Below are 16,368 nucleotides of genomic sequence, written 5' to 3'. Positions count from 1 at the left end.
TGGTAGTACTTGGTTTATTTTCAGTGTGGCTAGCGGAGGTTGGGCTTACTGTTCCGCCTCTCTATGATAAACACGCTCTCGTAATCTCGATTATCGAGGTGGAGTGCGTGATGGTCACGATCACGGTTCGGGGGGGCCTGCTCGTGGACCGGCTCCGAGGTGGCAGTGGCGGGGGTGGTTACTTGCGTAGGAAGTGGTGGTTGATGAAGAGGTTGTGGTGGTGGTGGTGGTAGTAGCGGATTCAACGGGCTGCAACGGGTCAGCGTCGAGACTGACTCGCCGCACGCGTTTAGATTTGTCGACCTATAGAAAACACAGAGAGAGAGAGAGAGGAGGACAAGAGACGCCCACGTTTTCGTTTATAGCTCTTCTTTATATTATCTTTCTTTCTTTTTGCTCTCTTTTCTCTTTTACTGTTTCGCCTTTCTAGCCGCGTTTCCTCGTCATATTTCTCTCGTTCTATCGCGGTTGTCGTCCGTGCGAGAAAAAACGATAGGAGAGAGACAGACAGGGGGAGAAAGAGAGAGCGAGAGAGAGAGAAAGAGAGAGAGAGAGAGAGACAGAGAGAAAGAGGACAAGAAGGTGAACAATTCATTGGAGGTGTCTTTGCGCTTTGCATTAGCGTGGCATTGATCGTCGAAAGATATTCTCAAAGACCGCTCCGAGCTCTTTCTCTCCACAGCCCTCTCGATCTCTGGCGAAACTTCTCTAGCTCGCGTGTTGGCTCTCTTCTGATCCTTGCTCTGATCGCGATCCTCGAACGTGGACCGTCCAAGTTCGATTGGCTCCGTATTCGTATCTCGTACGAATGAGCTTTCTCATTCGATGTCGACAAATTTATCGTCCGTAATCACTTCGATCTTTCTATTAACGCGTACATGCTGTACGACTACGAATCCGGAGCTGAAAAACGATAATCTTGGCAGTGGCTGAACCGTCCAGCCCGTTCTGGATATACGTGTAGGTATAAACGTGCATTATCTGCTCGCTTCGTGAAAACCCCCGGGAGAAGCGCGCGAAAGATACGTTCGTGTTTGCACTCGGGGGAGACTCGGTCGCGCGCGTGTAGATCGAGAAAAGGGGCTTATCACGAGAGCGACTAACAGACGAAAGGACCAAAGATTGGCCCACGAATAGTCAAGCGTCTTACTTTCCCAAACGATAAAATTCCCATCGGTCGACCGAGTTAACGCGGACACGAATTTGCATTCTCGAGAGGACAAGAGCCACTGCGAATACTTTCGCGATGTGTTATCGCGTTAGATCACGTCGACCGTTTGCATTTACGTTAATACCGTGGCCGATTTATTCGCGTGCGGAAGTAATCGAATTGCTTGGAAATTTGTTATGTGTGTACACGAATCTGATATTACTCGCGTATAAATATCGAGCGAGCATTGATTACGTTAATACAAACATTAATATTTCTGTCAAGTAAAGTAAATACTTCGGGGAGTTTATGCGTGCGATCGCACGCGCTGGGTGGGTTTTTCGAAAAGAGAGAGATATCGCTCCCGCGATAAGCCCACGAGAAAATTCGAAATGTACGTGATTGAACGTGTCAGCGATCCGGAACAAAATATTCGTAAAACAAGCCACGAACGAGGAGAAAGACACGGGAAAGTTCGACGGTGAATGAGAATGAAGGAAACGAGGGTGAATGAATTATCCGTGAAAAAGTATTCGTCAGCGGAAGGTGAAGGAACGAAAGATAGAAAAGACGATGGGATAAGGCGGGTGATTTGAGGGGAAAAGAGGAAGAAAAAGAAAAAAGAAGAGAGAGAAAAGAAACGGACGGTCGAACGACAAAACGAAATGGCTCGGCGCGGGAAACAAAGGCGGCATACGATCCAGAATAGGCATCACTGCAGTCGTATTGTGGACTTTTGGATGCCACGATGGAAATCATAATAGTCGGCTGAGTACCCGCTACTACACGTGCAGTCCGCTTGGCATGATTTCAAAGCTTGAACACCTTGTCATCGGTTATCGAGGCCGATTTTCATACGTACGTACGGTTTCGCCGGGAAATGCGATGACGTCGTCGAGCGTCATCTCTCGCACACCGATCGTACGTCACCGTGCGATCGTTTTCTCTCTCGAGAACTATTTTCTCCGGTATCGTTCGTTAAACGAACCGTTCTCTCGGTTTGTCTCGTGGCAACGGAAGCTGCACGCTGACGCGACGGGAATACGAGCGCCGAAGCTCGAGCGAACCGCGTCCGATCCGATCCCGGATCGATTTTCCCCGTTATCGCTACCGTTTTCCTTTACTTACTTTTCGTCGATACGGATTTCGAGATATACGAGAGGGGGGAAAAAGAGATCTGGGCAGGAGGAGAGAAAAAAAAGACAAAAAACTGTTGGACACTCTTTCTCGGATAGCTGGGACCGGACAATTGAGTGAACCGATCGCGACTGAGAAAGAGGTTAGGATTTTCGTTCCCGTGTCCCGCGTTCTTCCATTCTGTTCTAAAATGAAATTACGCGTAACAACTCGACTTATCTCGCTGGAAAACCAAGTGTCGGAATATGTATTTCGATACCAGGGACCAGGTCGAATGCAAAATTGTCGCTCGACTGTTCGCTCGTGCCCGAGGACCGCAGTCCACGCGCAAAGACGGACGCGTCTATACATTATGTAGGTGCGTGGATGGTTTCGCACCGGATCGTCGAAACCGATCGTTCTCCAACCTCGTCCAAAATACCTCTGCTGCTGCGGTTTAGTCTGCCGGGTTTTTTTTTTTTTTTTTCTGTTCATCGCTACGCGATGCGTTCTATGTGCGTGGTTCGCGTTCTCTCATGTATGGCGCAAGATCAAAAGAGGGTTCCTATCGTCGTCTTTATTGTTCCCTTCGTGTATCTTACGGTTGTTTGTCTCGTTCTTTCTTTATTTTTGCAACGACAAGTGGATGCGACTGCTATTCTCGTAAAAGCGAATCGAGACGGCAATGAGGAGAGAATGAGAAGATTCTCTCCCATGTCTCTCTCTCGACTTACATGTTACTCAGAGATATGTTATTATTAGAGAGGACGCTGTCGTTCGTTCAATAACGCTTACTTATTACTTTTCACGCGTTACTTCTCACACGTTCGAAGAATAAAACCGTTCAACACTTTGACTGCCGCGTATATACGGGTTTATATTAGCTGATTGCGAAAGATTTTTAGTGGGTATTTGAAAGGATATCGAAAAGGATATAATAAAACTGACAAATTATTGTACAAATAACATAAACGTATAACTATTAGTATTTTATTTATTATTATTATTAGTAATTTATTTAAAAAATTATTTGGATGGTAATATTTCGAAACATTCTATGCACAATTGCGGTTGATCGAGGCAGCTTGGAGCGCAGAGTCTTTTGTTTTCTTATAGTTGCTCCAGGAGAAATTTTTCTAATTGCATTTTGTTATGCCGGTTGCGTGAAAAAACAAGATTGCGTTGGATGTGCAGGCAAGATTAATAATTCTCTAAATTTTCTTACTGTTACATGATTTATCGCACACTTTCCTACATTGTAATCAAGAACTGCTACAGATTTTAATTTTCCGCGTGATGAATTCGTCGGCTAGTAGAATCTGCATCGATGTTCGTATTTTTATGTACTTGCTATAACGATGGGAGTATGTTTTGTTGATAAAATTCTATCTCTAGAATCTCTCCACTTGAGTACAACGATACCACCCTCATCCTCTTTAGATATCATCCTTTGGGAAATGAACTTTTTATTCTTTCTCACTGTTCCAACTATGCGAGTCTTCTGCTTTAAACGCGAAATAGCGAACAATTCATAGCTGGTAGCGTTTGATCCTGATTGAAAAGCTTATGTGCAAATTGATGGCATACATTGTGCGCCAGTCCTGTTTCTCCGATTCCATTAGTTGATTTTCCACAATAAATTCTCATCGGCCATGTACATCATTCAACGGAGCAATGAATAAATAATTTTATACCGTATTTGTGGGCTTCATTTGGTATGTATTGAATACGAGTCTTCCACGCCATGGAATTAATGTTTCGTCAATAACGATGTTTTCTCCTGATGTGAATATTTCTTGGTGCTTTTCTTGTCATTTGTTGAACAGTGGAGATATTTTTTCAAGACCATCACCTTCAGCAATAGTGGATTTGTCAGCAAAATGAAAATTACTAAGAAGTAATTCGAATCTGTTCCGCGACATAGTGCTGCGCGGTAAATGAAAATTATAGAATCGGTTTCTTCACCAATAATTGGCTATAGGATTTGCTCTTACGAAACCCATCCACGGAATTAATCCCAAAAATTTTTTTTCCCTCCCACATTGGACATTATTTTTCCTCTTGTCAAACAAATTTATTCAACAGTTCACCTATTTCACCAGTTACCTTCAGATTCAGAATATTTTCTACGTCGACATTTTCCGAACTGGATGAGTTTGAAAAGAATCATTTATTGTGTTTATTTCAATCCCTTTCGTTTTTACTACCGCTCACAATCTTGTTCTTTCGTTTCCTTTTTTACTTGAATATTTTGTCTTCATTGCTACTTGCGTCACTCATTATAGCATTATCACTTCGTTTGGCTGACATTATAATAAACTAAGGAAAAAGTAACTCGAAGCAAAACTACACTTGACGAAGCTCGATGTCTGGAACGATATTAACTGTTTCACTATAAAAAGAAAGAAAAGAGACAAAAGAATAAAAAGAAAAGGTTGTTGGAAAGCAATCTGGATTTGTTTCTCCTATCAAAACGAACAAATCAGATTTTACTTGCAGCTTATATATGTTATACGCACGGCAGTCAAAGTGTTAAATTTTAATCCTAACTACTATCATTGGACTTATATATAGACTGCGGATTTTTATGAAAATTCACATTTTCGTGAACGTAATTTGAAACCTGGAACCTATGCAGAGATTCAGGGTTTTACTTAATTAAATATTTTAACAGATGTCGTATTTTGGACATTTCATATGTCCTCGTGTATTACGTGCATTCTATGTGTTTTTGTACATACTAAATTTCCTATAATAGCATAAAAATCTGCAGAATAGTTATATATACAGTACGTCTAATAATATATATTAGATTATACTATGATTCAAGATAATGAATAATAAACTCTATCTCGAATATCACATTCTCCGTGATAGAGATTCGTAAGAAAATTCAATAATTCAAACCTAAATTTCAATGGTCATTATATGGCACAATGACCATTGGAGTTAAGGATTGAACGTTAGCAAGATTATCGAACAAACGGCGCGTTTGTCATTCTAGACATATATATATATATATATATGTTTTCATCCGTGATAAATATAAATGTATATGCGTAATATCGGGTATATATAGCTCGAATATATTTTGTTTGCTATTGATTACTCGTGAGAGGTTTCTTAAATGCTTGCGGTGCTTCGGTCGCCTAATGCTCGTAAGAAGGGGTGGAGTGGACTTAATTGCTAGCTCTGGCTAAACCTAAGTGATCGATGTATATATCTCTTTGGAGGTCGTAGCTGCACCGGTTTCACGGGTCCTCTCTTCGTTCGGACAGGACGTTGCCCATCGTTTCCACCATCATTCGAGCGTTCCGGCTAATCACGGAACGAACGTTGAAACGAATCGTAACCACGATGCAGATACGATCTCGTCGGTCTACGTCCTCGTTTTCGTGATTAATCTTCGATAGATTAATCCCCCGATCGGGGGAATCGAAAAGTTAGATAAAGTCGGAACCTGTGGGGAAGACAGATCTTTCGGAGATAGACACTCACTTTTTCAAAGGCACTGTTCCCTGGGGCCCCTGCCCTGCGCCGTTCCTGGCGTCGGTGACCCGGCAGGCCACCATACTATACGCTGAAAGCAGTTCTACAATGTTACAAGATTATGTTAAATGAGTAAGACGTTCAGGTTCACAGGTGCTCGCCCAGCTCCTGCGTTACCGGGTCGTTCTCGTCTCCTTTGCCAACGAATTAAAGGGAGAAACCTTGCAAATCCCAAGGCGAACGTCGAAGGACAAATTGAAGAGTTGTTTGCGACTGTCGGAGAAAATATCGTAACTGTCGAGCTGATCGAATTTCCCGGCAGGAAGGAAGAAGTTTAAACTACGATATTTAGAACTTTCCATATTGAAATTTCCGAATGCATCAACGTTTTAACTTTTGCAAAAATGTGGCCAAGATTTAGAGAGTTACATCTATATGAAATTCTGTAAGTGCCATGTTTTTCGTTGCAGAGAAATTGCAGAGGAATTGCTTTATTTAACTGCGTGAATATTATAGATGGCAATTCTATTTGTTTCTAGACTGTTTGAAATATATTTGATAATTTTTCTCACCCTGAAGTACGTTATCGAGGCCATCGTCAAACAATTCTTTTCTACCAATGTAGGAACAGTTTTTGAATTTGAACTTGATAATTACTCGATGTTTTAAGAAATTTATCACATAACAAAATATAAACAAAAGTGAAAAAAAAAGTGAATCTCACCGGTCAAGCATTACGAAGATATATGAATATATTGAATATGTATTTATGTTCAAATGCATAAATGTATCAATTTGATGTTCGAACACTTGAAATACTTTCTACAATTACTATTTTCTACAGAAAAATATTTGCCAGTGATGTCATCTTTTAATATTTGATAACTTGGTAATTTCGTGACGGTTCTCTCTGCATACATAGATTTACCAGTGATGTCATCTTCTGGTACTTTACTTACATTGCACACTGCAATGCTTCTATTGGCACGTGGAGCATTCTTCGACGAGAAATACAAAATTTTTTCCGACACGTACGACGATTTTCTACAGGAATTCTTCAACGTTTGAAAAAAAAGGCGACGAGACAACCTCGAGCCCAGGTGCGGGCCAGACTCGGTGGAACAAGTCGAATGATCGACTGACGCGTCTCCCCGTGACGCAGCCCTACCTTTCTCCTGTTTTCGTCTTTTCCGCTTATTGCAAATCTTCACCGCGCATATGCTGAGGATGATCGCGACGATGAAGAAGAGTATACCACCGACGACGCCCGCGGTGATCGCCTTGTGCTTCACCCGGGCCGGCACCGGAAACTTCACCTGCTCGCTGGCGCCGTAGTTGGTCGCCGAGTTGGCGAACACTTGGAAATAATAGGTCCTACCACCAACCAGATTCTTCACTGTACTCGTCGCCGGGTCGTCGTGAAACAGAAAACAATGAAACAGTGAAATCACTTGGTTCGCCGATCGGACGGGCTATTTGTATGGAAAGGACGCTGAATCGTGGAAGAAACATACCCAAATAGCTGGTTTCCTCGGGTCGGATCTGTCCCTTGTTGAGCGTTTTCCACGGTCCGTCCGTTTTGTATTTGATGGTGTAGTATTGAATGAGATGATTACGTTCCACGGGGGCTTCCCAGGATATCAGAAAGCCGTTACTGACCTCCGTCACCGTGAGATTTTTCGGAGGACCTGGCTTTGGTCCTGACGATTCAAATCGAATTAGTTACAGACGGCGGGGGGAAGGCATTTTTTTTTTTTTTTTTTTTACGAAAGACACTTGAAACGAAACACACACTTTGCATGCGTATGTCCCAAGGACTTTCATCGGGCGTTCGTCCGCATTCCAACGCGTAAATTTACGGTTGGTCACATGGGGGAAACAACGACGAAATTGGGATTACGGCCGCTAATAAGGCTAACGAATGAACGCCGGAAGCAATTAGCTCGTAACATTATATATGTAAGTAGTGACGAAAGAAGATGAGCTCACGCGTGTCCGATTCCATCGAGAAGTTACATCAACATCGCGTGCCACGGCGGGACATCATGACCGGATAACGTTACCATTTGTCAAGATTTATTTGCTGTTGCTTCACCGTTTAGAGAGTGGACGAAAAGAAGGAACAAGTGAAAGAACAAATAAATGTAAAACAACCAGGTTAATAAAAAAAAAAAAAAGAAAGAAAAAAAGAAAAGAGAATCACAGTGGCGTACGTAGGATAATAATCGAGCGACGAGAAGCCGTTGTTCCCAGTTGTTGCCGATAAAGTCCACCGTGTGATATTCGCGATTGTTTGCAAACGTTAAACAATACCACGGGCACAATACGATAAATTTTCACGATGGAAAAATAGCCAGCCAGTTGAAGCGGCCGATGTTTCTGCATTCGTTTCTGCGGTATTTACAATGTCCCTATTTGTTAACTTCATTTGCGCGGCCGTTGCACGCTGCGTCAGAACAAATTGTCGACCACGCAGCCGGCAACAGCCAGCGTGCATTAGGAAAACGGGAAACAGGCACGAGCGTACGCGTGCACACACTCACCGCTTGCTTCAACCCCTTCAACCCCGTGCAAGCACAAAGATATAAATGGGTTCTCAATGGAGGCGTCGCGGCGCCCGGGAATATCGTGAATAACTGGAACGCGGTTACCGTGTTCGCGAAAAGCTTTTTACCAATGTAACCGGCCACGAGTGGCTGCAATTAATTCGCGCCGGCTGGATGGAAATTTCTCCCCGCAAAGGCGAACAACTTGGCGTTTTTGTTCCACTCCGTACACGTTTCGATCGTCGCGCCATGCGATCGAGTTCTACTCGAGGCACAACGCTCCGCGCGTCTCTCGATACCGCGTCCCACCGTTTTCCTTCTCTTTTGTTCGTTCGTTTTTCTTTCTTTTTTTTTTTTCGTCGAATACGTTTCTTCGTCGAATAATTCAGAGTTTTAGACAAATGATTCGTTCGACGACGAGCGCGCGAAACAAGGAGGGCAATCGAGCGCAAGATGTAAGAAGAGCGAACCAAGAGATTTGTTTGACTTTGTTCATATAATTCAAACTGAATTTGGTATCGAGCTGACAATAAAGAGATGTGACAATAAATTTCCAAACTGAGCGAAATTATCTTCGTAAAATATTATTTGAATTTTAATTCTTTCACACAAATTAGACACATGTGTCAGTATATATCATTACAATGCAGTACGAAAGAAAATAATGTCATAAAAAATGAAATAATATTTGTGTTTTTTTTATAGTTTACGATCGTCATAATTTTGCAATAAATGTTATCGTCTTTATTAATTGTATTTATTTTTGTGAAATATGACGTAGTAAACTCATATGACGTATACGGTGCGTTAACTAACTGTGAAATTAATTGAAAATTATTTCGTATAACCCATGACCTATATATGATATCTTTTTTTTAATAAAAATCATATTGAAATATGTTTATCTTACTTTCACGCAAGCTTAATTGCTATTAATTTTACCGTAAAGTGGAAAAATGTCGTCAGTTATTGCACACCATTTGGAAAGTCTCGAAAGTGTTGACCATTTGATTGCTCGCCAAAATAACCAATAATTTAAAAAGAAATATATAACAAATTAAAAGTTTACTCATCTTTCGATGCATTTATATTGTAACACGTTATTCTCTTTGAGCATTAACTTTTGAGTAAACTAATTTGAAGCATTTCGGCACGATAAATGCAGGGTTAATGAACACAAACTTCCTTGATCTCTCATATCTCAGAAACTAATTATCCACTCAGCTTAAAAATTTGCTGCGATCGACGTCTCGTTAGAAGCTATCAAAATTGATATCAAATTTCAGTTCCAAACGCGCGGGATCAAAAAAACAGACGAAAGGAAAGAAAGAAAGAAAAAAAAAAAACACCTCGCCTTTTTCGTTTACTCTTTACTCGCTGATCGAAAAGAGTACGCGTTCCGGTCCGAAAACTTTGGTGACTTTAGCCGCGGCACACAGTCAGGCTTCGAAAACGGTCCAACAAAAAAACTGACAAACAGCGAGGAAAAAAAATCGATGGCCGAGCACGAAAAGCCAACTTGGCGACCGACCGCGTGTACCCCGCTAACGAGATTACGCGTTTTCACGACGCTTTCAGTCTTTTATTGACTTTTTTTTTTTTTTTTACGTTGCACGCGCGTTGTCGGCCGACGTTACAACCGACGAAAAAGTTGACGCGAGGCTTGTACACCACCATGAATGACAAAATCGTTGTCGACGCTTTCCCTACTCTCCCATTTTCCCCTCCCTCCCCGCCACTCCCTTTTTTTATTGTTTCCTTTTGACCGCCGCGCGGTATTTCGACGTTTGGGCACAAGGGATGGATAAACCGAGGACAGATTGCCGATAGAGAGCTCAACTGGGAAAATGGCCAATGTAAATTCTTACGTTAACCGCGGCGAAAAGTGTTCACGACTCGATCGAACTAACCAAAGAGAAAACTAAAGAGAAAAAGATACACGCGGAAGAAGGAGGAAGAGTAAATAAAGAGAAGAAAACAAAAATTGATACCTTTCGGGCGCATGATCGGCGGGAACACTGGGTTGCCGGTAGAATCGGTCGGTAATATGAGAGTATTATGGTCTAAGATGTCTGAAACGAGAACAAAAAAAAAAAAGAAAGAAAGAAAAAAACGACAAATGTGAGAAATCAGATGAATCCGGAAGAGGGGGGGGGGAAGGGAGGATTGGTCATGCTGTAATAACCTACGGGTCGCAGAAAGCCGGACCGTAACGGTGGAGATCCTCGCGAATCCGATCCACCGGAATTCTCGTTAAGCTGGCTGTAATCGCGTTACTCGAGGCGGGCTAACGAGTTTCGAGACCGTTGATGCGTAGACAGCGACGGACCGTGGCGGGGGATGGAAAGAGGCAGAAATAGAAGCGCGAGGAGGGAAAAAGATGGCGGACAGAAGGGAAAAGAAGCGAAGGTACGTACCTTGGGCGTACAGCGAGAAAATTCGGCTGCGAAATAAAGAAAGAAAGAAAAAAAAAAAAAAAAAACGACTGTTCGCGGCTCGTTGCTGATTTGCTCGAGTGATTAGCGAGGATTTTTTGACCTCGACACGTTATCAATATGGAAATACCGGGGAAACGGGTCATGTTTCACGATCTCGCGGGATTATGAATCCGCGGAACAGACGTGCGAAACAAAGATTCACGAGACGCATGGCGATTTGTGCGCGCGTTTGTGGCAGAAGCGGAACGAAGGAAATTGGAGATATCGGCGGAGTCGTCCTTCTCTTTGGAGCCGGATAAAAATCAGCAGAGGCTCGTGCAGGAAAAATCAAGGCACCGTGTGTACAAATGGAAGGCAATGACCCGGCAGATTCGAGGGGAAGGAAATAAAAGCGGAAACAGAATGAACGGCTCGATGGGTTTTCCGATACGATAAGTCGCGACGGAAGTCTTCGTTTCCCTCTCCTCTTTGCTTCTCCTCTTTCGCGGTGAGCTTTAACGTAACTTTGAAATTCTCGCGCTATTTCCAGCAACGAGGCTTTACAAAGATCGGTCGCGGCGAGGAGGGAAGAGCGATCTCTTCCGCGCAGGGCATCTTTACGGAATCGTTCAACCGAGATTCTTTGTTAGCTTGTTTCGGGGCTCGTTCGTTTTCAGAGAGACAGAGAAAGAAAGAGAGAGAGAGAGAGAGAGAGATAGAGAGAAAGCCTCGAATCGGATGGTTTTATGGTCGATCGCTTTCAAATACAAGATTGCCCCTTTGATTTCAGTGGCTACTGCTTCCGCGGTAGCGTCAAGCTGTTTCGGCGCCTCTTCTCACGGAAACGACTTATAATCTCGCCAAGGAGTTGCCAATTGCTAGTTGTACGGTTAGCCATATCGATTGGATCGACGATCTTACCGCTTTCATCCGTGGCTGCAGCTTGACCGGCGCTCGAGGATGGGGTCGCTGAATGCGTCAATGCCACATCTTCGAGGGTGAGGGCGATTGAAAAAAAAGAAGAAGGGAAACAGATTGCATAGAATGCGACGTGTTAGTCGTGGTAATACAGGCAAGGACTGTTAGTTCCAGGCGATAGCGATATTCGTTCGAGCATCGAAACCGAGGCGCGAAATAGAGGATCCCGTCTGGCTCCTTTAGTAACGAACGATTATCGCGAGAGATCTATCACCGATATCAAATAATGCGAAATGTTCAAAGTTCGTTACCAAGCGTCCTGATGGTAATAAGTTTGCTCAGCATTCCATCGCCGAGAGCGTTCTTCCCGATCACTTGGAACTCGTACATCGTACCTGGCGTCAGGTTGTTGATCGTCACGGTGGTGCTACCGGACGGAGTTACCGGAATCATCTTCCATTCGGACGTGCCCGATTCCCTGTACCTGCGTTAAACGATTCACCATTTCAAACTCATTCCCGCAACGTATACGTACTCACTTTGATCCACGAAACAACGTACTCCTCTCGTTTACGAGTTTCCTCTCGGAATGGCATTCTAACCGATATTGCCGGCTCAACGAGTGGTTACCTCGCTCGCCCACCCGAGGTTAACATACTTGGGAATGCTATTCCAAAAGGATAGATCGTTTCTACCACAGAAGCTTGAACAGCCGACGTCAAACAGCCGTCCCGCTCGACGCGAGACGAGGCTGTTCGAGCAAACAACCAGCCAGTGTACACAGACTCACCAGATGGTATAATCTTGCTTGTAATCAGGCCCTCCAGAATATCCCGGCAACCAAGTCAACGTGACCGAGAATTCGGTCGCGGTGCCGGATACGTTGTACGGTGCGTGCGGTTGCGTGCCTTCGACGATCAGCTGCGTGGATGCCGATATGGTTGCCACTTCGTTCGATGCGACGCACTGGTAGAAGCCAAAGTCCGAGCGTCGCAGGCTCTCGATCGTTAAATTGCCGCCGACGATCTTTGCCCGGTTGCGTTGGATCGACGCGCCGTCCCTCTACGGAATTGGATCATCGTGTGCAAATGCGAATCGAGCGTCAAAAGACTAACGAGCCGGGGATAAACGCGATACTCGAAACGTTTTATTCGCGGCTTCGTTAGTGACATCGGGCTGATGACTTCTCGCTCGCTATACGATTCGAGAAGCTAAACGAATGACTGGTTGGAAATCGATCGATTCGCAGTGTACATCGTTATTTTTATTATTATTCACGGATGATAATGAAAATGTTTTGACATACGGTACAAAGTAAGCTTGTAAAGATGGATATTCTGATCAAATGAAGAGAGTTGTTGAGAAAATGTTAGACAAGGGAAGAAATTTGAATTAATGCGAAGATGACTGACTACGATATTGATTAGCTTATTATTAGTTATTGTCGAACAATAATATGCTATTTATAGAGCGTACAAAGCCTTTGAATGAAGAAGATCGTGTGACGTCAATATTTAAGTATTGATGATATTTCGGGGGCAATCAACGAGACTGACGAGACTTTTAAAAATAAATAAAATATCAAACATCGTACATCCTGCTTGCTTCAACAGAATAGGTTTGTATGATGTGTTACAAAAATAGATAAGTAGCTAAGCAGACGAATTTATATCGAATGCTTTCTGTTTATATAACATGCTTTTTGTACAATAGAATCTGTTTATATGAACTATTCATTTGTCTGAATTAAATTTTAGTCAATGTACGATTAAATCTCGTTGATGGAATCCAATTTAGTTCTTCTAGTGTTAAGAATCACTCATTAAGAATCACGGTATAGTTATAAACCAGAGAATTGTCATTAGTTAGGATATACCACAGAAATGAATAACAATGCACTTAGGTTAATCGATTATGTATTTAAGTTGATCAAGAATGCAAGGATCTCTCAGTTAGTATTAAAACTACCGATGATTAAAATATAAAACTCGTATTGAAAAAGTGAAAATTCAAGGAATAAGAAAAAGTTTAAAGTATGATAAAGAACACAAGCTTTAACATATACAGAGTGTTTCGCAAATCGTGGACAAGCGACTGGCGGATGACTCCACGTGCAAAAATGAGTTCGAAAAGAAAAACAAAATTTAAGGCTACATTCTCGAGGAAATTAATTTCTCAATTTATCAAGCTAACAATGAGTTAATTCCTAACGAATGATATTCAAATTCTATTTCCTTGAGAATTAAATTTTTTTTAGCGGAAAAATGAATTTTTCAAGCTCAATTTTCTTAGAGAACGAAGTCTGAAACGAAAAATTTTTATTCTTTCGTTTCGATTCATTTCTGCATGGAACCCCTTGTTTACGGTTTACGAGACACCCTGCATATTCGATGAAAAATCATCCGAAACTCTACGAAACTTCCTAATAAAATATTATTAAATTGGTTGTTATCGGTCACTCTGGTAATTCCAGTATTAATCTTTGCTAATCTTTACGTTTCTCATCGAAACGTATGTACGTCAAACGGGTTTTTTCGCTTTTCTCGCGCAAACACGGCTTTACCATACCCTGTGCCACTGTATCGTGGGTTTCTGCGTGCCCTCGGCTTCTTGAGCGTCGCAATGCATCTCCACCGTTTCGCCAACCTTCTTCTGATAGATGGGATCCGGCTCGAGGGTGAATACCGGCGGATTTCGCACGAGCACCTCCATCGGCCCGGAACTTCCCTGCGTGCCCTGCGCGTTGTAAGGCGTGCAGGTGTACCGACCTTGATGATTCTCGTTCACCCGTGTAAAGAGCAGGGAGCCATTGTTCATCACCACGATATCCTTCGTTTGATAAGGCTCGAGCAATCGTTTGTCCTTTGTCCACGTCACGTATTGAAGGGTGGGATTTGCTTTTATGTAACAATGGACCACACCGGCCAGACGAAACGGCAGGTACTGCACCGTCGGAGTGAACGTGACCTTCGCTGGATCTAAAACGGCGAGGATTTAATAAAAATTCATTGGTAAACGTCGTGTCGCACAATGGGGCCAACACAGCGATTCTGACTAATAGAAATGTATCGTGTCTATCAAAAGCTGGAGGCTTTTTTACGCCATTACCTTTATTGGATCGTTATAAAGACTTTAGTCTTCGTGGTGATTTTCTTTAAGATTTTCAATCGTTCGTATTGTATGTAAATTTTTAGAGAAGAACTGTTGTTACACTCTCACTCGCTTGTTCGCGGAGGAGCATCGTTGAATTGTATGTAAATTTTCAGAGAAAAAAAAAAAACTGTTGTTATCATCTCGCTCGCTTGTTCGCGAAGGAACATACTCAGGGTGAATTGAACTTTCAAAATATTATTCTGCGACTTAATTTTTCCACTGTTGCATTTCAAAGATGTTTCAGCCAAATGATCGTGGTGAAATTTTGATGGTGCTATGTTACGTGTATACACGTGTTGGTTTAAATATGATCTAGTTAATGAGAATTTCAATTTTTAAAAGCGTAATCAAGTAAGTATCAAGTAAGTATCCCCTCGGTGAGGACTGTAAGCCATAAAAATCAAGTATCAAGTAAGTATTCCCCTCGGTGAGGACTGTAAGCCATAAAAATCTCGAACCCAGTGTGAGCGTGAATTGATACATCAGCCTTGAATATCTTAAATGGAATATCTGATTTTTACAAAAGAGCCTAAGCCAAAATACAAAACAAAATATTTATTAAATGTAATTCGTATCTTCGCGCGTTATTAAATTTATTAAATATTTTTATTGTGAAAAAGGAGGTATGTACTTTTCTGTACAAAATCCACGAAAAACAAAATAATACGCAATTAACATCATCGTTCACCAGAAATAAAAGTATTAAGTGCCAAGTGATATTTGTACAAGTGACAACGGTTATAGATTGTTGCGTACATGTTACTCTACTTAAAAATTTTTCATCTGGATGGATAGTTTTTACTTAATTTTTATCCGTCCATTTTTCCAATTTATCTCCAAGTTGACCTTACTGTCTATAATATAAGGGTCACTAAAATCGGCAGAGAATACCCTTTTGCAAATAACTATTCGAATAACTATAACGTATACACTGAATGCATAATTGTAGTATAACAATTACATTGTCTTCCAAGTATTTTGAAAACAAATGTTCAACTCTGGCAACATATTTCGTCGTCAACTATATGTTAAAAAAAAGAAACCAAGATCACAAAGCTTCGTCTCTATAGCTGTAACTATAAAGCAATAAAACAGTTTGCAAGAAAGATATAAGATCGGGATTTAAACTTAAGACAGAAAGGACTATCGAGGAAAGGACAGGAAACGGAAGGAAGAGGAAATTGGAATTTTCATTAGCTAGATTGCTGCTTTGGCCCACTGTGCAGTCGTTCGTGAAACATCTCGGAACACGAAAACTCACATTCTACGTTGAGGTAAGCGCTGGCGGTTTGCGGATCACCGATGCCATTCGTCACCTCGCACAGATACTGGCCAGAGTCGTCGGCGCTGACCGGGTTGATCACAAGGCTACCGTCCGGTTTGATGGACACTCTAGTGTCCAACGCCGAGACTTCCGTTACCGGTGCACCCTCGCGGAACCAACGCACGGTCACGTTGCCAGGCAGGGCTTTCGCCTCGCAGGAGAACTGCACCTTCTCGCCTTCCAGCTTGGTCTGGTTCATCGGTGGCACGGTGATCACCGCTCCGCCTGCGAATCGGAAAGACATGAAGAAACGTT

At 42.4% G+C, this 16,368-nt stretch overlaps 1 protein-coding gene across 18 annotated transcripts in view; it reads right to left on the bottom strand.

The window, feature by feature from the left end:
- Positions 1 to 16,368, bottom strand: part of LOC122527421 (protein turtle-like) — a 235,210-nt gene that overhangs the window by 22,528 nt on the left and 196,314 nt on the right. For 9 of the 18 annotated variants that reach the window (XM_043651603.1, XM_043651604.1, XM_043651594.1 and 6 more), the window contains 9 exons: positions 16,051 to 16,338; positions 14,205 to 14,614; positions 12,427 to 12,698; positions 11,948 to 12,120; positions 11,640 to 11,708; positions 10,293 to 10,373; positions 7,270 to 7,455; positions 6,924 to 7,151; positions 5,765 to 5,858 (listed from right to left, as the gene is read on the bottom strand). In XM_043651603.1, the coding sequence (XP_043507538.1) occupies positions 5,765 to 5,858; positions 6,924 to 7,151; positions 7,270 to 7,455; positions 10,293 to 10,373; positions 11,640 to 11,708; positions 11,948 to 12,120; positions 12,427 to 12,698; positions 14,205 to 14,614; positions 16,051 to 16,338 (1,801 nt within the window). Of the gene's footprint in view, positions 1 to 49; positions 304 to 5,764; positions 5,859 to 6,923; positions 7,152 to 7,269; positions 7,456 to 10,292; positions 10,374 to 11,639; positions 11,709 to 11,947; positions 12,121 to 12,426; positions 12,699 to 14,204; positions 14,615 to 16,050; positions 16,339 to 16,368 lie in introns of all 18 variants that reach the window. The other 9 variants (XR_006306341.1, XR_006306340.1, XM_043651607.1 and 6 more) reach the window with 6 other exon arrangements.

This window comes from Frieseomelitta varia, unplaced genomic scaffold (assembly GCF_011392965.1).
Source record: "Frieseomelitta varia isolate USP_RPSP 00005682 unplaced genomic scaffold, Fvar_1.2 scaffold_217, whole genome shotgun sequence".
Classification (NCBI taxonomy): domain Eukaryota; kingdom Metazoa; phylum Arthropoda; class Insecta; order Hymenoptera; family Apidae; genus Frieseomelitta; species Frieseomelitta varia.
The sequence above is the reverse complement of the archived record's forward strand: the minus strand, read 5'-3'. Positions and strand labels throughout refer to the sequence as shown.